The sequence below is a fragment of the Metopolophium dirhodum genome, chromosome 5 (assembly GCF_019925205.1).
Source record: "Metopolophium dirhodum isolate CAU chromosome 5, ASM1992520v1, whole genome shotgun sequence".
NCBI classification, from domain to species: domain Eukaryota; kingdom Metazoa; phylum Arthropoda; class Insecta; order Hemiptera; family Aphididae; genus Metopolophium; species Metopolophium dirhodum.
Window position 1 is genome coordinate 11,688,042 of NC_083564.1, and position 27,390 is coordinate 11,715,431.

At 28.5% G+C, this 27,390-nt stretch overlaps 2 protein-coding genes and 1 pseudogene across 8 annotated transcripts in view; 1 reads left to right on the forward strand and 2 right to left on the reverse strand.

The window, feature by feature from the left end:
• Positions 1-3,478: 3,478 nt before the first annotated feature.
• LOC132945313 (ATP-dependent DNA helicase Q4) lies at positions 3,479-9,067 on the reverse strand. Its single transcript, XM_061015022.1, has 14 exons — positions 8,851-9,067; positions 7,523-8,753; positions 7,291-7,427; positions 7,127-7,220; positions 6,821-7,050; positions 6,506-6,760; positions 6,145-6,444; positions 5,961-6,072; positions 5,729-5,904; positions 5,354-5,665; positions 5,131-5,281; positions 4,340-4,526; positions 4,148-4,274; positions 3,479-4,084 (listed from the first exon to the last, which is right to left on the reverse strand). Exons 1-14 carry the CDS (start codon positions 8,941-8,943, stop codon positions 3,836-3,838), a joined length of 3,654 nt encoding a protein of 1,217 aa, XP_060871005.1. The 5' UTR covers positions 8,944-9,067; the 3' UTR covers positions 3,479-3,835.
• A 5,299-nt stretch (positions 9,068-14,366) lies between these two features.
• On the forward strand, positions 14,367-15,112 carry LOC132944819 (ribonucleoside-diphosphate reductase subunit M2-like; annotated as a pseudogene).
• Positions 15,113-16,457: 1,345 nt separating this feature from the next.
• The window catches only part of LOC132944512 (rhotekin-like), a 34,932-nt gene continuing 23,999 nt past the window's right edge, over positions 16,458-27,390 (reverse strand). For 6 of the 7 annotated variants that reach the window (XM_061013894.1, XM_061013892.1, XM_061013895.1 and 3 more), the window contains 8 exons: positions 20,669-20,850; positions 20,364-20,579; positions 20,115-20,294; positions 19,932-20,026; positions 19,619-19,839; positions 18,364-18,518; positions 18,191-18,303; positions 16,458-17,041 (listed from right to left, as the gene is read on the reverse strand). In XM_061013894.1, coding sequence (XP_060869877.1) covers positions 16,824-17,041; positions 18,191-18,303; positions 18,364-18,518; positions 19,619-19,839; positions 19,932-20,026; positions 20,115-20,294; positions 20,364-20,579; positions 20,669-20,850 — 1,380 coding nt within the window. In that variant the 3' untranslated portion in view covers positions 16,458-16,823. The remainder of the gene's footprint in view (positions 17,042-18,190; positions 18,304-18,363; positions 18,519-19,618; positions 19,840-19,931; positions 20,027-20,114; positions 20,295-20,363; positions 20,580-20,668; positions 20,851-27,390) is intronic. The other variant, XM_061013893.1, reaches the window with a different exon arrangement.

A 27,390-nucleotide genomic window follows, 5' to 3' on the forward strand; every position in this document is an offset into this window, starting at 1 on the left:
ATGAACTCTATAACGTACCTAAATTGTATTCTTTGATCTTTCAGTCTTATGTCATCTGATATTAGTGACTAGGATTTAATTTCAGGTACAACATAATAAATGTTTTTATTTCCTATGTACAATATACATATATGACTGAGTACGAAAATTGTATAATAATGAAATCAAATCAAATCGAAAAACCACCAAATATTAAGAAGTGGCTGAAATGTCAGATTACATCTGTTACCTGTAGATTAGAATAACTCATTTCTGTGATATCTGTATTATTAGTTAAATGTTTTGTTTTTTATCAAATTTATACATCTAATATTAACATTTAGTTAATATTTGATTTATTATGTACCATGGTAAATAATTATGAACTCCAGAGTTATTAAAAATCAGTCATCTGTAAACCCATAATTTATTTAAAACTAAATGTGTTAACTTTAGAGTGGATTATGTGCATTTAAAAATATTAACGTTTTACTTTCTCATAACTCCCTTAAAAGTTAAAATATCGTAAATACCAACGAGAAAACACAGATAATGTTGTTACTAAAAAGTTTGATAATAGGTCAAATCACTTTAATATCAAAACCAACAGCACCCATTTGAAACTAACGAACGAAAGTTTGCCATGTCATGCGTGTGTTAGACGGAGACAACACATATTGTGGAGGTGATGTCCTCTTAATAGTTCATACATGGATTTATTCCTATTACTAATTATAGTGGGTGTGTTTATTTTATTTCATTAATTTATAAATACTATGCCAATAAATTATACTTATATTCATTAATAATTTTTGAAACATTGTGTTCTAGAAAATAAAAATAAATGGGATTTTAATTAGAGTTTTGTAATGTAGGTACCTACCTATAATATGTAAAATATAATTAAATATAATAACTGTTGAATTTTTATGACGTAAATAGGTAACGCATTCGTGTATGTATTTCCAGGCGTTTAGTATTTGCAAAAAAGTACGTATTAAACTTAGCGTGGTGAAACGAAGACTATTTGGACTGTTCAGGCTCGCGTATTTTATACATTGCGCTTTTGGGATTAAACATATAATATACTTCTACGTCATCCAGTTAATAGATTGTCGGTGGCAATAAATATTTAATTTAAGTCTAAATGTGAGCCTCAAAGTAATATGAAAACAAACTTACGCGAAAACATCGACTCTTCCGGTGAAATCTAACTGTGCCATGTCCAGTGTTTGGAAGGAACAAGTTCAAAAAGGAACGGATTCCTGAAACGAATTCCTTTTTAAAGAACGGCACGACGAACGAATTCCTTTTATAAAAAAAGAACGAGAAAATGAACTAGTTCTTTTTATCAAGGAAAAATAACAAAATTGTTCGTTCCTTTCTAGTTCCAATAATTTACACAGATAATTATGTAAATAATTGAAATTAAGATATATTTTTTTTAATGTGTATAATGTATATTGCTAATTAGTCATTGTTATCGAGTATAGAGTATTGTCGAGTATATTGTTATCGACGTTAAGACAATCGACATACGTTGGCCAACAAATTAATTTTGAAGAAAATCTCAAAATAGAATTATAAAATATGTACCTACTTGTATATATATATATACTTGTTATATATTATTATGGAAAATTAAAGAAGTATGCATATGAAAAAAAAACAGGTGATTAAATAAGAATTTTTATTTTATTTGGAACTAAAAAAGGAACTCGTTCATTTTCTAAAGGGACGAATTCTTTTTTTTTTAAGGACCAAGGAACGGAACGAATTCCTTTTTTTTAAAGAAGAACGAGAACGAGTTCCTTTTTATAAGGAACTTGCCAAACACTGGCCATGTCTAGAGTGCAGATGTGCGCAGTGCCTATATACGTGACGCGTCGCCGAAGAAACAGCTATTTTCATCCGTCTTCAACTAACTTCAAACTGAATCTTAAAAGCATCGAACATTTTATGAAAATAACCTGAACCAGTGAACGTAACGTATTGTGTGAGTTGGTGTTTTTATTTACAATTTATTATAATATAATATACTTGCAGCTTAACGAACTGTCCGTCTATATTGTTGGCTTATACAATTTTTTTTGTTCACTGAAAATTGAAATTATTAGAATCGTTAAAAGTCTCCGACAATTAATGTCGACAACTAGCGATTTCCATAGATGCTATGAAATATATTTTATAATATAATAAATCCATAGAACATAATATTATATACTCAGTACGTCCTATATACCATGATTAAATAACTATATTTATAAATATATTAATTTATTTAATAATGCTATATATGGTCTATTGATAAATCGTACCTATGTTCTTTTACAGACATTTTTTGTGATCTACAATGTAGGTAGGTACCTATTCTGGTTTTCTAATTCAGCTAGTTGTTGTTCGCATGCCAAATTTAACCATACAAACTAGTCCACAAGTCTTTAGACATTCTAATGCATTATCCCGCCGGTGCCTCCAGGGCCGGATTTTACGGATGGTTTTAAGGGCACTGCCCCCGGGCAGCAGATGTTTGGGGGGCATTCCAATATTGTGATATAGGCTGACAGACCGAATTCGCTAAGAACTGTTTTTCGTATACAATGATTTTTTCAATTTAATTAAAATTGAATACATCCATTCGGCCTGACGATTGACGAGAAGGTGGGGAATTCCCCCCAGGTCCGGAATAATTTTGAGGGCCCGGAAATTTAGGACTAGGTACCTACTCAATTTTTATGAACTAAAAAAATATTAACTGTTAAAAGATTATATTAACAGTACATAATATACGATATATGATATATATATATAAATAACAAATTACCAGAATATTTACATCCATGTTGTGATAGGTACCTCAAATAATAACTCAGATTATTCAGACGATGTACCTATGTCACAAGAATCATTACAAATATTTTAAAATTCATTGAGTAGGTTTATTGCGTGTATGTGTGTGTGTAAGGGATTGTTTTTAAATGAATTCAAACAAATGTTTCCCAATTTGTTTATGCTGCTAAAAATTGTAGTTACACAAGCTTTGCTTACAGGGAGTAGGTATCAACTTAATATAGAAATATGTAAATATTATAATGATGTATATGTAGTATATTGTAAGTTGAAATAAATAATAATAATAATATTAATAATACACAGTCAAAACACTGGATGAAAACTAATTAGAAGAATTCATACATATTTACTTGTGAATCAGACATAAAAATAAAATAAATAAATATAAACAACATTAGTACATTTGCTTCAAAATGTAGTTTTAACTAAACCCCTAAAATAATAACTAGGCACCTCTACCTACCTAAGCAATAATTAATACTTTGATTTAAAATTTTATAAAAATATAATTTAATGGAAAAATAATAGTAAAATAAATAATAATAGAAATTAGAATGTTAACATATTTTAGAAATGCTAATCTTTTCACATCTTTGATCACTCAAATTTGGATTTTATTAGTTAGATGGTAAAAATTAGACGATAAAAATACAAAATACAGTTATAGTGTGAGATAAAATATTTATTTTTATTAATAAAACTTTACAATGTACAATAAATTTATACACATTTACATATCTATAACCTATATTATACAACAACATATTATACAGATTCTTATGTCCAAACAGTGGACCTCTCAGCTCTATCGTTACATAATGCCTATTGGAAGATAATGAAATAACTCATTTAAATTATGTTCTTAGAGTTTGCATGTGTATGTCCTGAGTCTACCATGTGATATTATTTTAATAATTGTTATAATTTTAAAACATTTTATTTTACATTACAAATATATCCCAAAATAAATATTATAAAACATAAAACAATAAAAATACAAAAATTATTTTTTTAAATTAGAAATTATTTGTTTCTGAGCAATTTTAGAAACAGCATTAAAATTTGTTTTTATATGAATACGCCAAAACGGAGATCGTCCCCAAACGTAAGCTGGAAAGTTAGGACTTTCAACACCATGAAATATTCTAGCTATAGCCCGAGCAGTAAGCTTACAATCAATGTAATTATTGAATATGCGGTTAACATCAGATGCAATTCTGGTTTCATCTGTTTCATTTAAAACTATTTCTTCCTAAAATAATAGTATTTGATTAAAGTAAATTAATGCATTTAGTTACGAGATTAAATTACATACATGTGGTTTTTGAATAAGCATTGATAAATTGTCAACGGTAAAATATTCCCTCACAGAATTCTTTAATTTTTCACATAACTCTATATTGATCTCATCACAACACTCAATAGAAGTAGATGTTGAAGATCTAGACAAAAATAAATCCATGAAGATCACAAATAATTAAAAGTAATAGATTAATATCTACTATACCTCATAAATGTATCAAAACAATTTTGTAATTCAGAGAGTGATTTGGTTTCTTGTTGTTGTGATATACTACATAAATTGCAAAGAGTTGACTCTAACTGTTCTGCATCCATATTGCCAGGGGCTAATACTCTAAAGCCTAGATTAGAAAATTCAACTGCCACTCCACTTTTATGAAATTTACCATTAGCTACAAAAATAAATAAAATCGCCAATACATTAAATATTTTGTAATATAATAAATTATATAAAACAAATTTCAAACACTAGGTGTATAACTTTTGCAGGGGCAAAAGATAAATCTAGAACCATTGAGGGAAGGGGGGTCGTATATATGATTTAACACTTTAATTAGGTACATAAGACCAGTAGTGCCATGACAAAATAAATAGGTATGTCAGCAACTTTTTTATACGCATCGTGTTCGCCGACCACTCCACACCCCGTCTATTAGCTGGTTCACCGCTATATGTTGGCTGGGTAATTTAACGGCCAATGAAATGAGGCGAACTACGACTGTGGTTGGAAAGGGTGGGATGCGCTAACTAGACTAGATCTCGTATTATTGCTGACATACCTATATATTTTGTCATGAGTAGTGCTGAGCCAAACTAACAGCTGTTCTTATAACAAGACCTGTAACCGAACAAGTAGTTCTAACTACTATAGGTCTACTATGCCTCGCAATATATAATAGTTGTGGATAGATGGTACCTCGTGTAAAATTTGTTTATTTAACAGTATTACTTTTTAAAAAGTTTAGTGCCATTGCATAAGACAAATGAAAAACTTACTGTTTGACCATTCCAAGTTTTTTAGTTCTTTTTTAACAATACCACTGTCCCATCCTATAGCAGAAGCTACTTTGAAAATTGAAAACTCAAGTTGATTTGATGGTTTTTTAGAACTTCCTTTCAAAGCATAAGCAACAGCAAGAGGTGGGCACTAAAAATATTTATGTAATTATTTTGATATTAATATTTTATGGTAGGTATTGTTAATGAAAAGTTTGCTTACAGTTTTTGATAGTTTTTTCAAAAATAGTGGTCCTTTATAACTTGTTATTTTACAACAAATATAAGATAATGGCAAATTTTTTACCAATTTCTTAGTATTTAATTCAAGGTAACATAATAATGTTTGAATATTTTCTTGTTTCATATCTAAAACGGAAACAGTATCTTCTACTTCAAAGACCACTTCATGTTTAGTACATTCTTTTTCTTTACATTTACATTCAACAAACACTCTTTCAAGTAATTTTCGAATGGATGCACGGTCAACAGAATTTGAGTATATATGTCTACTTAATTCAGCAATATCATTCCCCTAAAATAAAATTAATGTTTTATAAAACTATAAATACATGGCTTAACTAAATAAAAATTTTACTTCAGATTCCAAAAATAGATGACAATGTGCCACATTTCCATCACGCCCAGCACGACCAATTTCTTGTACATAACTTTCTAAACTTTTAGCCATGTTATAATGTATAATACCCTGCAGATCAGCCTTGTTTATTCCCATGCCAAAAGCAACAGTAGCCACAACAATTTTAAGTTGACCTACATAGTAATATTAATTATAATTTGTTTACAAGTTAATATCTAATTTTTATTACCATCCATAAAATACTTTTGTGTACGTTTCCTCTTGGCTGCAGTTAATCCTGCATGATATGGCTCAGCAATTTGTGACAATTGACCCCGTTTACCATTAGAAGTATGTTGTGACTAATTAAGACATATATACAGTTTCCTTTAAATAAACAATAAAAAATTATAAATGTATATGTAAAATATCACCTGAAAAGTAGTTCTAATAAATGAAGCAATTCTTTCACATTCTTCTCGTCTAATACAATAAACAATTATTGAGCTACAATGTTTAAACCGATCTCCATTCAACAAGTTGATTAAGGCTTTATCACGATCTTTATCTCTTGACACACTCAACATGAGATTATCTGGTAAAGGAGTATCTTTAATAATTGAATTTGGATCATCGTCCAACATCAATTCACTAGCAATACTTGAAACAGTTGAAATAGTTGCAGTAGCAGTTAAACCCAAAAACGTTTTAACACCAAATTTTTCTCTTAAAACCTATAATAGAAAAGTTTGTAATAACTCTTAAAGTATAAATTATATTGTATATCTATAGTACTTGACAAATCATGAGGTATGATGGTCTAAAATTATGAGACCATTGAGAAAGACAGTGGGCCTCATCTAGACACACAAATGCAATAGGAGGAAGTTTTGATAACCAATCTGTATTAAAACCAGAAACAATAGCCTCAGGTGATAGTAAAAGTATTGATAACTCTCCATTAGTTAGTTTTTCCATAATAATGTCCCGTTCTTTTGGTGTTTGATTATTATGCAAACATGCTATATTTACTGCGCTTATTCCACCAACCTTAGACAAGTTTTTACATTTTTAAAAATGATTAACTTAAAATGTCTGATTAAAAATTACTTGATCTTCCATCAATGATATGAGTGGAGAAATTACTAATGTGATGCATTTGGATTTTTTACTAAACATATATGCTGGTAATTGGTAACACAAAGATTTTCCAGAACCTGTTGATAATGTGACTAGAGTTGAAAGACCAGAAAGAATTCTCATTATTGCTTTTTCTTGACCCGGACGGAATTTGGTGTGACCAAACAATTTCAAGGCTTTGAATACTTCATCTGGAGTGTCTGATATTATTTAAAAGAATAACATTATATTAAAAGAACAAAGGTCTATATTATATATATATATATATATAAATACCAATAATAGTGTTATCTTTAAGTTGATATACAGGAGAAATATTTTCTGACTTAGAGATATCTTCTAATATTGGAGGATACTCTATTGAATAGTTCTGAAAAAATATATACTATTATTAGTAAACAAAATTTAAATTTGTATTTCATTTTAATTAATTCAGGTACTTGATCTTTTGATTCCCGAGCCCATTTCTTACAATGAGCTTTTTCTTTTTTTTCAAGAGCTAATTGTTCAGCTTCTTCAAGAGTAAGATATGGACTTTCCTCTTCACCAATGTCTTCCAAAGGAACTAATTCATTGCCTATAAAAAATAATAATAATAATAGATAATAATTAATAATTAAATTATATACTTAAACATAATATTTATTACCTTACACTAATATCAACACTTACTTTTATTGCAATGCTTAGAATAATGCCCAATATCGCCACATTTAAAACATTTTAATAATGTTGTCCGATTTGTGGCTGAAAAATCTCCACCTAGTTCCTGTTTTTTATTTTTCCACTGTTTTTTCTTATAAGTAGTAGTTTTAACTGATCGTTTGCCACGACTATAAATTTTTCTTTTCATATCTAATTTTACAAAGTTTTCACTAGCTTTACCACTAGAAATTTTTGCTTCTAACATTACTTTTTTTCGGCGGTCTTTAGTAGATAACTGAACACTGTCATGATCATGAGTTTTTAATATTTTTGACTGTATTGAACATTCTTCAAATTCTTCATCAGAATTGTAACGTTTTTTGGAGCTTCTTGAAATTTCATTATCTTCTACTACAGTTTCCTGATTAATGCTATGTTGACTATCACTAAATTCTTGAGCTTTAATTCTTTGAGATGAATATAGTGGAATATCTTGTGTTTCGTTATCACTTTCATAGACAACATCTGTATCACTTTCAATTTCTTTTTTTAAATCGGGCTGAATAATATTTGAATTAGTTATTTTAGAATTATTTTCATTACATCTTTCCAACCAACCTTCATCTAATTTTCGATTTACTGTCATCATTTTTGGAGATGCTTCAAAACTATTATTTGATTTTTGCAGTAAGCTTAGAGGTTGAGGTGTATAACTTGAAATATTAGAAATTTGAATTGTATTATTTATTAATACATTAGAATCTGGAGCAATTACAGATAAATTAGAATCGTCATGAAATGCACTGTCCTCTTGTATGTTAGAATCATTAGATGTGATGTTGGTGATACATTCCGATACATTTTGAGAACTTTCAAGTTCGCTAGTTTTCTTTTTTACAATACTTTTTCGAGGATTTCTTTTCTTAAAATCGCAACCATCAAATAATTTCTTTGAAAATTTTACAGATATGTTATTTTCAATGGGTTTAACTATAGTTGGTATTTCAGTCTTAGGCTTATTATTCAAGTGTTTACCCCAAACCGATGGCTTATTAATATCAACAGGTGGGTCATCATTAATTGGTTTGTTTGATTCTGTCTGATCATTAATATAGCTGAGAAATAATGTTTCATCAACTGTGGAATCATTTGCATCATCTACTTCACCAATCAGAGTTTCTTCAAGTAAAGAAGTTTTAATTTTCCAATACATTTTATATGCATATCGCACTTTTTGTTCAGCTAACTTTATATCACCCTAAAATGAAAGAATTTTTTTTAATTACACCAAATTTTTCGTTAAAATACTTATATAATTATTTATAACATTTGTATAATTTAACTGTTGTAATTACCTTTTTAGGATTGCGACTGTTGGTCTTGATAAACTCATTTTCCCATTTCTTTACGATAAATTTGTACTTTAAATAGGGGTCGCTAATTTCCATTCTTGAAAAATGTATATACTTTAAAGGAATACTGAGTAATAAACCATGACTAAATAATTTGGTAATGTATTAAATAATATATATAATATTCAGTATTCACTATTCAGTTGTCACTACTCGCTTTGTCAGTTTTTTTGAGTTTTAAAAAGCACAGTATGACCAAATTTTAAATATTGATAACGTAACACATTATCATATAACCACGATAACATGTTTTGCAACCAGTTAAGGCGCCGCCCGGTGCCGATGCCATTTTGTCCTCAAAAATACACTCTGCGGGAATAACGATACCGCTTTGTAGAATCAACCAAATTTCATAATTTTTTTTTTAATTGCTAGAGGGAAATATTCTACAGCCCGCATCGATCTCTGTTTTTCAATATTTTATTCTCAAACTTTATAATATGTCTAAAAAAATACAAGATAAAAAGCATTTTTTTACAAATTTTTTAATACATTTATTTGAAATAAAATACAAAATCAGAGAATGATGCGGGCTGTAGGAAGTCTTCTTCTTTCAGATAAAAAAATAGTCATCAAAATCCGACAATTCTTCAAAGCTTGAGAGTTCTTCCCGTAAAGTCATTTTTTTCGATATAATACACCCTGATAGGGAGGTTGATAACCCCCCTTAAATAGGTATCGGGTAGTAGATTAGTGGAAAAGTCTAATAATTGAGGTGGCAACTAAAATATAAAATTCAATTTTCAAATTGTATAGAATTGTGGAAAATTTGAAAAACTGGTACCGGGGCCCTTAAGAACTATATGATTCAATAATTAATTGCCGGAAATAATTAGTTTTTATGGAATAGCCTTACAAAGTTCACGATTTTCAGTGTCTTACGCACCCGTACAACGCGCAAAGTTTACAGAGATTAAGTATAACAAATTTAAATTTTAAAATAAAGGTTAAAATAAAATAAAATTAAGGTTTTAAAAATAAAATGTATATTTCTCATGACGTCGGCGTCCTTCCTTCTCGTGCTTGTGCTTCGGTGGCAAATCTTCTCGTGACAACGCGGACAACACTGTGTGGTCAATGTTCATGTACTCGTCCATTTCAAGTTCACTTTTACACCTCTGTAAAATGTAATCATAAATAAATATATATACAAAGTGTCCCGCGAGGATTTACCCATTGCGATATCTCCTAAAATAATGTATATATCATAATTCTGGTTTTTATGACTTGCTAATTTGATAATAGTTTCATAATAGGTCGATTCACTCTAATTTTTATAATTGCTAAATGTGATATGCTGATCGTAAAATTGCTCTTAAGACGGAGACAATAAAATGCCCGTGTTACGTTTCAGTGTTTCACGTCCTCTTAAATCATGGTCATGGCAGCAGCGTTCCCGATGTTTCGGAATTTGGTAAAATTTAAATGCCCGCCACATCAGCCAAAAGTACCACCAATAGATAACCATTCTGACTTATCACTGAGATAATAAAAATTGTTATCAAATAAATAACAACATAATATTATTATTATATTGTTCGCTGACTTATAAATCATTTGATTGTTTGAAATTTGAACAAAAATAGTAAATACAGACATATAGAGTTCTTTTCATACAATTTAGTACAAAATTACCATGCATAAGTCTATTCTTTTTAGTAAAACATCCAAAGGATCGCCTCGCCACATTATGTTAATTTTCATTTGTAAGTAATATTTTCTAGTTGTACTGATTATATTTTTTAATAGTATGGGGTCAGTCTAATTTGCTAATTTGTTCACAAAATATATAGATTTCAAAAAAATTTAAATATTGGCTAAATGATTAGCCAATTTCTATCTGGCACAGTATCTGCGGTGATCATTTCACAATCAGTGATTATAAATAAGGCTCAGTAAGTTAGTAGATATTATGGCCAGATGCTGTTTCAAAACATAATACAATCCACTTGTCTGAGATAAAGAAGTAAAATAAATAATATAAAATAAATTTTAATAATTTACAGTTTAGGAAGTGTCATTACTGGGTGGCTTCTTCCAACAACTCACTCATGTCACTGTAATTTAGCCCATATTCTTATTGTGCCTCAGGGTATAGATTGTATATTTCTTTTAAAAATATAAAAAAAAAATTACAGCAACATTGATACTACTCTGAGCACGAGTAGTAAATCATCTAAGAGGTAAAATCATTTAATATAATTCATGAATTAGGTGTTTGGATATTTTTTACAACTTGACATTTTCAGAAAATTATATTTCTCCAAGAGTTAGAAAAAATGAACAAACAAACAAAGTTTGGAGACATTACGGTTGATGATTTTAATTCACCCAGAAAAGCCTTAGAAACTTCAAAAACTCAAGTCTCCGATTTTAAATGTTTGCCAAAACCAAAAGTTACTTAGTGGTTTATCGTTATTAGTTCATACAGTGGATTATACTTATTATGGTTTTCAAAACTGAAATATATGATGTATCACATACAAGGAACTAGAAAGTCTAGCCGATGTATTGACAATTTTTCAAACGTTGACTTTCTTGAAGATAATTCTGCCAGCTCAGATAAAGCCGTACAATATTGGAGTGAATTATAAAACTTAAAGGTAAGAATATTATTGATAGGATTTTATTTTAAAGCCATTTTATTGTGCCATTAACTAACATACCCACCTGTTCACGGGACACATTCTATATATAATTGTGTGCGTGAACTTTTATTTGTATCGAAAGGGCTTAGCCCGTTTAGTCAATATAAATGAATAAATAAATATTTATATGTAACAATCTTAAAATATCCATAGCTTCCTTTAAAAGTAAAATACAAATAAATGCTGAGTGTTTCCCTATAAGGTTCCTTAAAAAAAATTTTTGCTTTTAACTTTTATTATAATATTATGTCATAGCACTCTAATATTAAAACTAACAGTACAAAATTGGATCTTCTGTACAAACATTTGCATGTTGCTCGTAGTTCATAGAGAGAAAACAAATGGTGCACTGATATATTTTTAATTTTTTAGGCAATACAATTTTATTGAGCAAGAATCCAATTTCAATAACACAGAGGGCCTCAACATACTTATATTGCAAAGAAACACATAACTTGTTTGGACTTCAGTATATTTTCTGAAGGGAAAGTGAATATAGTTGCATGACAGGTAAAAATTGAAAATTCCCAGGTGTTTTCAAAAACATCAGGAAAAACAAAAAGATAATTATGGAAAAATAACTATAGATATATTTTTCACCGAATGTTCCGATTAGCATTTTCTATACACCATACAATTATAAAACAATTTTACTCTTTTTGAACTAACTATAGGGATAAGACATTTTAATTTTTCGAATAAAATTATTGTCAAAAAAGTTCTTTTCTATGTCAAATAGTTTGAAAATGTAATACGAGCTTTCTTATAGTTTCTATAATATTTGTTCAAAAATATTAAAGACACATAGACACTATTTTCATAAACATTAAAGTTCACATTTTGACAATTAAAAAAAAAAAGTGTTACACAATTATTGTTTTCTTTAGTTCTGAAATAATCATTTAAAATTAATTTAATTTTTTTGATTGTCATTACTTAGTTCTTAGTTAATACCAAATAACTATAATTTAAGGTGTTTGTACGCTTGGACCTTATGTTACATGCCACTGCCTAGGGTACACTAGAAAATAATTATTAAAATTCACAAACGCCTTAGCCCTTAAGTCTTATAAATTAAATCAAACTTAGTTCGGCATTTGGTATAGTTAGTTGGGTACTAGCTATGTACTTTTTAAGACTTGTTTTACTACCTATGTGGGTATGGCAGCTTAAGTGATAAACTTTTATACATAATCAACAGCTCGTTTATGACTTGCCCATCTCATATCAGACAATTTGTTCAATGTTAAAGTCCTACCTATCACACCTTCAATTTGTTTTACTTATATATCTATTAAAATATGTAATGTAGGTTAACTTCTGGTTAGAAATGTGGCCCATGTAAGTTGGTATTGTCGCGAGCAAATTGATAAACATATGATAATTTATAACGTATAACATTTTATATTGTACAGTTCTGTGTTTGACATCAACTGCTGGACTTGGAATACGTATACTTAATAATACAAAAGGTTTATATAATAAACTATCAAACAAAAAAAAAATTCTAAAAAACCCACACATTGTAAAACGTTGGTACAACAGTAGGTACATTATTAATTGCTATTTACTCCAAATCTAAAAAAAAAATAAAAAAATTCTTTTAATTTTCTCCCAAATAATGTTATTGTAACATTTAAGAAATAAACTCCTCTATGTTTTTATATTGTGTAATCATTGAATCAAGAACCATTTTGGGATTGACCACCCATTTTTCTAATCATCGGTGTAACTTTGGTAAACAAAGGTATAAATTTGTCCCCCCTCCATAAAAAAAAGAAATGCCAACTTTTTTATAGTTTAACTCCTTTTCTACTTAATATTATTTGTCAACCATCAAGATAAAGAATAAACTGGAGTTAGTACTTCCTATCACAGCTATAAAAAAAACCTTATAAATTAAAAATTGAAAATGTCCGTAAACAGCTCAAAATATTTTTAAAATGTTATCAAGTATAGAAAATTATGAAATGTTTTTTTTATAATGGTGTAAATTTCAAGTATCTTTGGTTATTATTTTTAGAATTGGAACAAAATAAGAAAATCATTCCATAAGAAATCGAGGGAATATCCAATGTTGTAAAAATTTGAACTTCAAACGCTCACAAAAATTTAATTTGACATTGCGGTAGACATTATTTTCTGATAAAGTTAGACAAACTTACAAGGAATCTTGTATTCAATTTTCAAATCTTAGATATTAATAGAAAATTTTTTATGAATTTACAACTCAAAATAATTTGCATTAAAAAAAAACATTATTTCGACTACTTATCGTGTATACAGACATAATATAATGAAGACAGTTGTAAAATCAATACATACATTGCTGCATTTAAAATTTAAAATAGTATTTATTCAATTAATTTTGTATTCTAATTATTTATTTTGTTTTCAGTTGACAAAAATAGATTTTTTGGAATCTGTGATTGCCTATAGAGCAAATTTTGATGCGACAATTGAAAGATAATCCGAGACGTTAGGTTCCTATTATATATGACAATATTTGGGTCATGTACAAAAAATAAGAAGCTCCTTTCTGGAATGTAGAAGAAGTCAATTTGCAAACTGTATACTCTAGTTCATCAAAGTGACTAAAAGTAATTTTCTAATTAAAGTGGACTTTTGCTTTTAGGATCTTAAAGATTGGATGAGATTGACTAATAAAGAGCGTCATTTGGTATCCTACGTATTAGCATTTTTTGCTGCTTCAAATAGCATAGTCAATGAAAATTTTCTCAAGAAGTTCAAATAACTGAGTCAAGATGTTTTTATGGGTTCCAAATAATGATAGAGAATATACATTAAGAAATGTATAGCTTATTAATTGATATTCAAGACCTGAAAGAAAAGTACAACTATACATTTTTTTGTTATCTTTATTATTATAATATAAGACTAATTTCTCTTATTTTTTTTTTTATATTAAGACTTTAATTAATGCTACTGAAAATGTGTGAAAAAAATGGCAGATTGGGCTTTTAAATGGATTACTTATAGTAAAGCAACATTTGGTGAAGGTTAGTGGCTTTTGCTGCCGTTAAAGGTATATTTTTATCTGGAATTGTTCCTTCAATAATATGGTTGAGGAAAAGAGGATTGATGCCAGGTTTAACTTTTAGCGACAAGCTGATTTCTAGAAATGAGGTATGTTAATGTTTTCAAGTATAATATTATAATGCAAATAACGTATTTTATTATTTTAATATTTTTTTAGGGTTTACACACCGATTTTACCTGTCTCTTATTTAAACATTTAGATCAAAAGCCATCTTCAGCTGTGTACATATCATTTGTGAAGCCGTGACTATTGAACAAGAGTTTTTGACAAATGCTTTACTTGTTAAGTTGATTGGCATGAGCTGTGAAAAAGTGGCCATATTTATTGAATTTGTTGCTGATAGACTGTTAATAGAATTAGGATGTTCTATAGTAAATACATTTAATGATCATAGTAAGATTAATTTTAAAATTTAATTAAATCTTACTTTTCATATTTGTTGTATTTATTTTTTAATTGTAATGTAAAATTTAGAAATATATGACTAATGAAGTAACGTGTTGTAATTTATTGTTATACTTGCAGCAGTAAATATTTGTATAAATATTTGTACATACTAACTAAAAAATTTTTACTAAGAAAGAAGAAATAAATTTTAATATAGTATAAAATATAACTGTAGGCATATAAAACAATTAAAACATTTTGTTTTTTATGTCTATGGATATAACAGAACTTTAAACTAAATCTTATGATTAATATGATGCTTTCAACTTTTATTATGATTAGATCGCAGATTTGTATGCGTTTGCATATTTATTCTGGTTGATGGTAAATTGGTATGATATTCTAGGTGAGCACAGGAGTTGTTTCATGACCATAACGATTTAAACTATGAAACTTTTGGGCTGAATATTTTGACAATTAACTCATTGTTTTTCATTTTAATGACTTATTTTACGATTGTTTATATACATGTAAAGTTATTTATTTTACATATAAAGCCCTGGATTATACAATATTTTGAATAAATTACAATAAGTTTAACATCAGATATAAAATATTGTACAGTTCAGTATATTTTGTACTCATGGGCATGGCTGTGAAAAGTAGATCTATACTCCATGGCGTGGCCAATAGACATTATAACTTCTGATACATCAATCAATTGAGGTTAGTAAACTATGTTGTGTGCCGTGATTAATAAACTTAAGTTAACCATAATTGTTATGCATATCATTAGTAGAAAATAATATATTGATGTCCAAAACCATAGTCATAGTGGCATAGTAGCTCTGGTAAACAGTCAGTCTTACACTGCACACCACCAATTGTTTAACCTGGTGGACAACATTACACCATAATGGGTTTACCTAGTGTCATGTGTACATATTCTTAGTTAATATTTTTTTTTTATTTGGTAATACTCTAGAATTTGGAAGGTATTAATTGAAAGATCCTGAAGTAATAATGGACATATTGTATTTGTATATCAAACAAGGATGTTCCCCACTAGAAATGGTGCTTTACATCCCATCCGTGGTATTAATTAAGTCGTCTGGCTTTAATTTAATAATATTTGATATAACACCAGCATTTTATGTTAATATAAATATGTTTAATGTCCTTGTATGTATACACAAGTAGTAAGAATGTACAGCCTTAACAAATATTCACTACTAAATTATACATACTTGACACGATTTAATGATCAGTCAGTATAAAAACATGGTCATAACTCATTATTATTATTATTGAATTAAATTTAACTACTACTTTCAAATTATATTTGAATTTAATATAAAAGCTTTAGAATTAACTTAGCACGAAAAATAGGATAGTGATGAATGGGACACATTTGAAATATAAAGATTCTCAGGTTATTAAACAATGATAATAAATACAAAAAAAATCTTCTTTTATAATTCTAATAATAATAATAATAATAAGTATTCATTTTATACAGTTAAGATTAATACTATTGTTAAGTCTTAAAGAAACATTGATACGAGAGGGCTATACTTCAAATTAAAATATGCTATAAAAATAAAATGGAAAATCAATGAAATGGTACACATAGGAATAGGTACAAAGAGACAAAAATGAATAATAATAATACAATTATTATTAGAATTAAGCACTTTTAAAATTTAACATTAAGCAGGTACAAAAATGGTAAATAAGGGTATAAAACGAGGAATCTTAATAAGGTGTAGCCCACTCCAGTATGTACATCATAATTAAGAAATAGAAACTCAGTGTGCTAATCACGTTTTCCTAGAAAACGGCCAATGTGATCGTCGTTGGGTTCCACTACTGCTCACAGTCGATGATGATGATGAGGATGAGTTTGAGCGTAGATTATGAGACATAGAACCGGTGGATGAACATGAGCTTAGACTGGTAGTTGAGACTTGGCCTCCATTGGAAAACATATCCATTACAGTAGGCCTGTTCTTATCGTGACTGCTCTTGTCAAAAGATTCTAAACAAAAAAAATATTGAATACTATTACTTTTACTTTTAGCAATTTAAGAATAATAAACGTGTTTATAGTGGGTTGAATAATTATGTTTTTCATGAAATGTATAGTTATGGTATAGCAAACCGATTATTTTATTTGATGTAATCAAATTCCACTATTTAGGTGTCTTAATGTGTATAAGATAAATTTATTATGTTTGGTATATTTTAAATTATAAATATTAGTTCAAACATTTATACTACATAAGTTAAGATATTTCAATACCTACACGAGCTATATTTATACGAGTTACTTTTTTTAAGAGGTAACTTCTAAGTTAATTAATTGTATTATCACGTTAAGTTAATTTTTTCCTTAAAACCACAGATTTAAAATAATATATTTTATTTTGTAAAAATAAATTTTTTAAAACAAAAAACAATAATCGAAAATATCAAAGATTATAAGTGATAAACTAATAAATAATAATTTATAATATTGCATATTCACTAAATATAATTATTATATAATAATATATTATAAACAATAAAGTTATGGGGGTAACCAAGTCATTGAGAAAAAGAAAATATAATTATTTACTCAGTATCCCATTTACGTTTGTATACTCAATAATTATATATTTGTATACTGATTGATTATTAAATTTTTATTTATTCGTAGAATTACAGCTGAATTTAATAATATTTGATATTATGTGTATGAGTAATTAATTATATACTAATAATAAATTTGGTTACTATAAATTGAATACCTTGTTGTGTACTGTTAGGTAAACAAAAACATAAAAATAATTTAATTATTATGTTATATTTCGTTATTGATTTAAGTGTTAAAGTACATAAGTACATAAGTACTTACAGAAATTACTATGTTATTTGTTAGCTTTTAAAAAGTTATAATTATTAATTTTATATGAAAAAAAAGTAACCGATTTTTAACTAAGTTAAGTTACTTTTATTTTCTAATTAACTTGTAACTTTTACAAGTTTATAAAAAAAGAAAAGTAAGTTTTAACTTTAATTTAATTTACATTTTTCTTTATTAAATTAGATTAACAAATCAAAAAAAATACCTAAATACCTAACTTGCCCAGCCTTGCAAAAAGTAATAAACAGAAATTATATTACAATAATTGATGAGTAAGTTTACCAAAAAGTGGAGTTTCATCATAAAGTGATCCTTGTCGCTCTGGCTTAACAAATGAATGTCTGTTAGTTTCTAACAACTGTACTTCCATGACATTTTCAGCCGCTTTTTTCCATCTAAGAAAAATAATACATTAATTTTAAAGATCATTTCCTGGCTGTCTGAATACACCTTACTTGTTATGTTCTTTGGTATGCTGAACTAAATATTTTAGCCAGTTGCCCTTTTCCTCACCGTTTTCTACTGAAAATATAAACGATACTGTTCGCTTTTCAGATTCGTTGGATATTTCAATTTCATTATTGATCTTCAGCGCTCGAATTACTGTATTCTAGAAGAAACAAAATATTTATGTTGTAGTATCAGTATACACTTGTCATTTATGGTTGGGAAAAAAATCTATGATAAACCGATAATTATTGTTTATAAGGATTATATGTACCAGACCGTACTTTCAATCAATAATTAAATAAATAAATATCTGATTTAAAACTGATATATTTCAATAAATATATTTTCATTGAATTTATGAATATCTTTAGGGCATAGGCACCCCTAAAGAGTTAATATAATATAATAATAATTTAAAATAAAAACATTTATAATAAATAAAAAAAAAAGTAAAATTAACCATGGACAATGATTGCATTTTAACTATAGTCCAACAAAACATGATTAATTTCAAATATTTTTAGTAAAATTAGAATTATTTTTTCATCAAATTAATCCTTTAGTCGGTACTATACACCTGTATTAATCAGAGCTTATGACAATCATACAAATCTAAACATTAAAAACCCATATAACCGAAAATTTTTTTTCAAACCTTAAAATATTAATTGAAAGCCAAATCTAACGAAACATCTATGTAACCCAAAACCCTTATAATTTCTACAATACAATATTCATTTAATACATGTCTGGTATGTATTTTTTAAATTTAATTCAAATTTGTAGTTTGTTTTTTAATAATAATAAACGAGATAGCATAGAATATGTTGTTACTTTTAAGTGAAATAAACCGTTTTTTTGTCTAGTTAAATAATATATAAATTGATATTGTAATATCCAATATTGTGATAATAATATCAATAATCATAGATTATATCATATTAATATTTAATACTTAAATAAATTCCTAAATTAAGTTTTCAAACAAAGTTTTAGCATAGAATACTTCACCTATATCAACCAAAATGTAATAATGTTATGAGCACCAGAATTTTTGTTTACAATTTTTATTTCAGCGTGTGTAAACACCAAAAACAAAAATAAATGATTTGGGTGCAAATCTTTGCTTTAGTATTGGTTAATAAAATGTATCAATTTTAAATTATAGGTGTAATCTTTATACACTATTCGTTGGTCATTCATAGAGGTTTTTGACTTTTTACCCAACAATTGCATATAATTCGATCACATTGATTATACCCTATCAACACGAAATGTTTTCTGAGGTGGTTGAGATTTTGCTTCTTCTTCTGTTGACCATATAGACAGTTCAAATGCTTGGAGGTTGGCCCATGAGGAAGAAGCTTCATCTCGTGGCTGTACACACCCTGAATATACCGGGGACGATATACACTGGGGTTGTGCAGCCAACCGACAACAAAAATGACCAAACAGAGGTAACTGATTATTACGGTTTTCTGCTGGCATAAAATCATAAAATCATTATTAGTCATTAAAAATATTATATAATATATTGTCAGCAAACTTTATTATGTTGTTTTGTTTTACTTACGAGTGCTCTCGATTTTCATATCGTGCGTATGTACTCGGTCATCCACTTCTTCTAAAGTCAGTTTAGCTGATGCCATTAGTTCAAAATTAGGTCCACTGAAAATGAGTTACAATGCAATATAGATTACTGATTCAAAAATAAAACGCCTGTACAAAATGTACATGTTAAATGTTCAAAACTTACATTTTACCACTATTCAGTTCGTCTCTCAACGTGGCAGCCAACTTTTTACCAACCGTGCGGCTTATGGAACTGTGCAACGTATTCTTAATTTTCCTCGGGGTGCTCGCAATCGAAAAGTCGTCGCGCAGTACATGGGCGTATACTTCCAAGTCAAGTTTGAAATCAGGCCCGACGTTTTCACTGCAACGGTAAATAAATGAAAATAAAAATGTGGACATTTTTGCGAGACTTTAAAAACGCGTGACTTACAAGAGCAATACGTCGTTAAACGTAACGTCGGTCATGGATCTGTCAACCGGGAACATGAGGCTTGTATCATACAGTTGCGTACCGATTTTAGCCAAACAGAACACTGCAAATCGCCGGTAGTCACCTTTATTCTTGAAATGGTCCGTGTCCCGCCACATCAGCGGGAGTCGTAAGTCCGAAAGTGACACCCGAGCCTTTCCACCGTTCCATCCAATCCTATAGTAAAAAAAAATTACAGAAAACCGTTCGGTTGTATACGATTGCCTCGTTGATGTTAAAATAATATATGATTTGTCAAAACTCACTGTGGGGGTTCTCGGCTCTTCCGGTGCAATTCAGCGATGTAAGCGGTCATCCTTTCGTTAGACGTCAACAAGCTCTTGGCGGCTTGCAACGATTGCGTTTGATGTTTGCAAGCGGCAAGGAGTCGTGTCGTGCCCTCACGCATTTTCATCTCAAATTCCATTTTTTGTTCCAATTCGTAGTCCTGTCGAAGTAACAAAAATAAATCATACAAATTATGTGTGTAGAAAAAAATAAATGAACGCGTGCAATGAACCTAACAAAATAAATGGAGCAACAATCAACATTGCACATCGATAACGAAACATAATATTTCATTCACCAATCACCTCCATATATGTGTTCCGGGCTACGGAAAGTTTCTATAGTCATAACTCATACGACGTATCCCAAATACATCGCACGGTTATAGTTTAAATAGACGATAAAAAAAACTGCGTATCTAAAAATTTGTGTCAAGCCAATTTTTAAATAACGTTTTTATGTCACCATAAATAAACATAATCACAGTAACACCATACGAGTTTTAATAGGTTGAAAACGAATAAAAAAAAAATGAATAGCGTCGTGTGTAAAAAATTCAATTTCTGAATTTCCCAGGTTCGATTGTACAGAAACCATTTTATAACTTGCTTTTAATGATTTGTACGTGATATTTTTTTAGCATACGTACATCAAGTAAATATAGTTGTAAGTCGCTAATATTTCGTAAATTCAAAAAAAAACACATGTTATTAATTATCCTTAAAAGGGAAGAATAATACGTTTCCGAGTAGGTATAACAATAAGAAAACACAATCACAATGACCATTGATACATTAATGTAATAATGTACCTATTATATAAGTACCGTAGTACATATATTATATAAAATACATTGAGTCTTGACGTCGGCTGGACTACCATACATAACAATACTATACGAAACTATACTATACTATACTATACTATACCATACTATACGCAATGTTGGTAAGTAGAAATAATAGTATAGCGTGTTCGTTAAAGGTCAAAGGATATAGTTGCACACTGCAACAAACAAATTGTCGAGGATAAATTCAACTGGATATTTTCGTATATATAGAACGAAAAGGTCAGAGTAGGAAGTTCGCTGTTAATAGTTGATACTAAAGGCTATTTCAATATACATAGCTTAAAATATTATACTTATATTACATTGATATATAACCAATTAGGTCATAAGTGTATAACAAATAATCCCTTCCAATGGCTACTACCGTGGACAGCGAGGAGGATAAACTAAAAATTAATATAATATAATATATAGGTAACAATAACACACCTCATAGCATGCATATACTGGAAACAATTTTATGGTAAAAATATGCATGTTTTAACAGTGTGAAATTAAATGTATAATATGATGCTATACAATTTATGTATAAAATGGTATACAATTAAGTACCTTATTATTATAAGGAAACTAATAGTTTATACTTTATAATGACCTAATATTTTTATTAGGGACATCAGACTTAAATACTTTTATAATACCTAAGTAATAAGTATACCTAGTTATAATCAAATTATAATACTATATTATTACTACAATTATTTAAAAAATGTGTACTATATTTTTTTCAAATTCGATAGGTACATAAAAAATATTTAATTTGAAAATAAAAGAATAAATATTTTATTTTATTCTAAAACATTCTGTCTTAACCTTTTAAAAACAATTAACTAGGTAAAAAAATACCAATAGCAAAAATAGTATATATTTTTTATAATTTACATTTACAAACTAGCATACACAACGGATTATAAACAATATACATTTGTAACTAAAAATGGGATGATAGGTACATTTATTAAAATATCCCACGGACAAAATGTACAACAAATATAATGTATAGGTACAAACTACAAACAATATTCCCGTATTTTATCTTTCTGAGCATAGTGAACATCCCGTAAGAATAGGGTGGTACACAGGAATAAGAAGGATATATAGATACGGTTACAGGAAGTAAAAGCGCCGACACCGGTATCCTGTATCGTCTAGGCACGTGTCTAAAATAACATCTGTGGGCTCTTTGTATGTAGGTACGCCGTACGCAGATGATTAAAACTCAAAACACGTGTGGCACCAAACTCTACTTGAAAAAAATAGAAGGGTGGTATTTTGTATACTACTATACACATTTTAATCCATACAGAAGTGTAATGAGAAAAAACCATACGAATTTTTACTTTTTATTCTTTGTTTTTTTTTATGGATAAAAAGCGACAAGTAATAAATAATTTAAAATAATATCAGTGCTGTTGTCTCACAAGTACGCACTTTAGAAAAACAGTCCTTCTCATTTAAGATTTTATGACTGGACGCTGGTTAGTTTGTAATACAAATGATTATACTAAGGACTAAGGAGAACTAATCTTAATAAAATAACCGACACATTTATAGTAGGTAGAAGGACAAAAAAATCAAATAACTTTAAACTACAAATTATAATTGGTACACTAAATAGTTGCTAACTGCAATTGGTAAATTGTGTTTGTATCACGTATAGGTAGTGTTTTTATTCAGGTCCAACATAAAATGTGTTTTCAGATTGTACATTTATTGAAATTATTTAATTACATCTAGTTACTAGATCTAGATCTAGTCTAAATGTCTAATAATTGTGTTTTTAAGATTCAATACCTACCTACTTAGGTAAACCTAGTAGATACCTACTATAATATGGAATTCCATAAAATATTTTTATTAGCTTGGATTTATTTTTGTTTGTTATTCAAATAACGATATAATACAGTTAATTTTATCTATATGTTCATCAGATCATAGTTCACTTTAAAATAAGAGGAAAAACGATATTAAACAAAATGTATTATAATATATTTTAACGGTTCAAAAACATAATAACAATAAATTAATGATGAATCAGCTTGAATATATATAAATGTAATAGTTTATTTATAATTTAATTTATTTTATTAAATTATTTTAACTGAATGTAAAAACGTGAAGGTGTGGTGACATGATAAAATATGCTTAATTTATTAACAGTAATTTAAAAATGACTGAAAATAATATTAATAAGTACCTATTTAGGTTAAAAATTGACATACATTTGAGTAATTTGTATAGAAAAAGTAATGAATATAAGAAAAATGAAATAGTAAACAAATTAATTTACCATCAACTGCCTTAAACTTGAATATAGATCGCAATAACAATAAAATGATATTGGGAAAACGTGTCAGATATAAAAACACTGGAGAAGTTTTTTTTTTCACTTAGACAACACATATAAATTTAACAGTTAAAGATTCAATAATAAAATTATTGATGAGATGTGCATATATTTTTGAACATAACGGAAATTAGGATATGTAATAGGAGACAAAATGGTACTTTTAGAACTGATTCTATTTGTTTTTTCGCTAAGATATATGCTTTAACATTGCGTCTATGCTTATTCGATGTCTACCACTATAACTGTGACTGGGCAATATGCCACACATGACTCACCAACATCAGTTTTTTTTTGATTAATTAATGCAAACGAGTGTGTTAATAATAATTGTATATAAACGGAGATGATTCGGAAACGGTCCGCACAAATTTATTGTGGATACAATAATTACTCCTTAATGCTCGCACTAAATTAAGCAAATTCTATTATCATTTAATTGTATGAATTAATTGTACACAATCTGCTATTTAATTACAGCAGGGTTGAACAAAAACTAAAATGTATATTTAATGCCCATTTTTATTTTTCAACCATTAGGAGTAAATCTATCGAAAATTCAAATAGGAACCTACGACTAAAAGGAAGACGTAACAGAATCATACAATTTAGCTCAATACGTGTATAATATGTCTTCAACGATTTAGAGTATCACATATAATTCAGCACAATAGATGGTTACAATTGGACGTGGGCGAATGCAATCTCTGTCCTCAGACTTGTGCATTGCATGTGTAACTCAAATGGAAAGTATTGTAAGAAGCAATAGCGAGACTGGATATAACAAAAACGTGTAAAGAAATAAGTTATGATTTCTAGATGAGTAATTGATATCTAAAATGAATACCAAAGTCCAACGACATATTATTGTTATAATATTAGGCCATTAGATAGATACAAAGATTTTTAAAAATTGAATAACTTTATTTTTGCTATAAAAAAAATAAAAAAATCACGACTGCAAAAATGATGCATTATGTAATGTTAAATGTTGACATTTTGTAATATACAGTAAAAAAAAATATTTGGCAAATTATATAAGTTATAACTAATTTTGAAATTATTAAATGCTATCGGCTATAAAATAAATACATTTACTTAGAGATAAATTTAAATAGTCAAATAAGGTTGTACGTGGCACAACATTTGCATATCTCTAATTTATGTAGTATTTAAACTTTTAATAATACTACATTACCAATATATACTATTAAAATCATCAAGTAATTCTACAATCGGCAATTATAACTGTTATAACTTATAAGTTAGTAGTTAAGTTATTACTCATAACTCATAAATGATTACTACAAGAGTTTAGTGTTTACTTAAGTAAAAGTAGAATTTCACATAAATATTACCATAATGTGCCTACTGCCTATATAGATTCTCTTCGTTTTTACTTATATGATACATTCAATTTTAACTACTTTTGTGATCGGATATGTTGAAAAAATTTCTTATCAAATATTTTATTAGCGTGACTATTACATATTTGCCACATATTCAATACCGGTTATTACGATGGTGCCACTATATAGTTTCCGGTTTTTAATATTATTCGAACATAATGAATGACTACGTGTTTTAACATTAAAAAAAAATATTTATAGGTAGGTATAATATATAATATAGGCATCTGTATATTATTTACAATTTATATACAAATACAGTAACTACAAATGTACTTTCTTCTGGATACCAATTTTATGTTTTTAATTATTTTATATCTAACAACTATATAATACATACGTGATACGTAGGTATAAGATATCTACATTTTAAAAACTCGGTTAACGCCGTGTCACGCACAAAAAAAAGTAGAAAAAATTGATTTGCTCCCAATACATTTAATAATATCTGTACATGAGCATCAGTTTGAGTAGTAAATAGGTTATATTATTAAATTATACCTACTGATGCAATAACGGCGCAGAAGAGACTTCAGCGGGAAAACGATATTATTAATTAACGGTTACGGAAATCGAATACGCGCCGTCCAATATAATATTTAATAATAATATAATAACGGTTTGTTTGTGGACTACGTTGTATACATATGACATATAATAATATAATTCCTGGCACATTTTAAAATAAATTACAGAAATTAATGACACGTAATAAACTGTAGGTGATATGCGATATAAGGTAGCTATTAATACAATTAATACGTGCGCCTATTTGCACAGGCCACAGAGCGGTTATTTCATTGCAAACCATCGGGCAATAAAAGGGTAATAAAAGTAATTTTTATCAAACGAAGTCATGGGTACTATTTTACATTTTTCTACGAGTTATTTTAGCTGATTCACGATCAAAAGTAATCGCTCTGTATAATATCTGCGGGTATATAATATACACTCCGGGCACCGCGGCGATGGAACACTTTGTATCATAATAATAACAACAATAACAAAAATAACAATAATAATAATAATAATAATATGCATTCGGCTGCAGCAAGCTGGCCGTCGGAGATTCCGGTCACGAGAGTTTATCGCTGAGGTGACTGACTAAAATATTATGAGTAGGTACCTATACTGCGGCGCGCGTCCGGGAAATCGGCGGTGCATTGTCCAGCGCAGAAACCTTCCCATTGTGCCGATAGCGTATGGCGATGGACGACGATTATAAATACGCATATAGGTACGTATATTGTGTGTCCGTACGGGGGCCGTGGCGATCAACTCGTGTGATCGTATGTAACAATAATAATACATAATAAACCTACGACGATGAAGCGTAATAATAATAATAATGGTTTTTCGAAACATAACGGGTTTTTTTCCATTATCATTTAACGAACTCTGAGGCCGATGTCTACGGGCATGGCGAATTCGGCCGGACCGTACCCGCGTGGACGCGAACGAAAAGAAAAAAAAACGGATCACTAAACGCGACGATGAGAGGTATTACGACGAAAAAATAAAGATCTAATACGTAATTATAAAAGTATAAAAAAATACTACGAACAAGACTAGTATTACTATTATTATGCGAGGGAACAACGAGATATATGTATAATGTATTATAATTTATTATTTTCGGGAAGCGAGATCTTTTTTGCAGTTTAAGAAATATACAAACGATGGGTAGTTTTTTTTAAAAAAAAAAAATGATATTAAAAAAACATTGTGCTATTTCGTAAATATGCATAACCAACCGTCCGATTTATCACGCAGAAAAACACGATAAAAGAAGTCTTATTATAGGTAAAATTATAAATTATTACCCTTGTTTCTTAATCATAATGTTTATGTAAAAAATAAAAACCAAACAAGTGCAAAAATCACCGATAATATAGTGACTTCAATGATCATAATCTTCACAGTAATGTTTTACTTGAATCCCGGTTAATTAGTATTTAGTAATGATTACTACATAGTATATATTATGGTTATTAAAAATTGATAAACATTTTTATTGTGAAACAATTATGCTAGATTAGATACCAAGTAAAAAATACAGTCATCAAATGTTGTAAATTAGCATATGTAGAAATT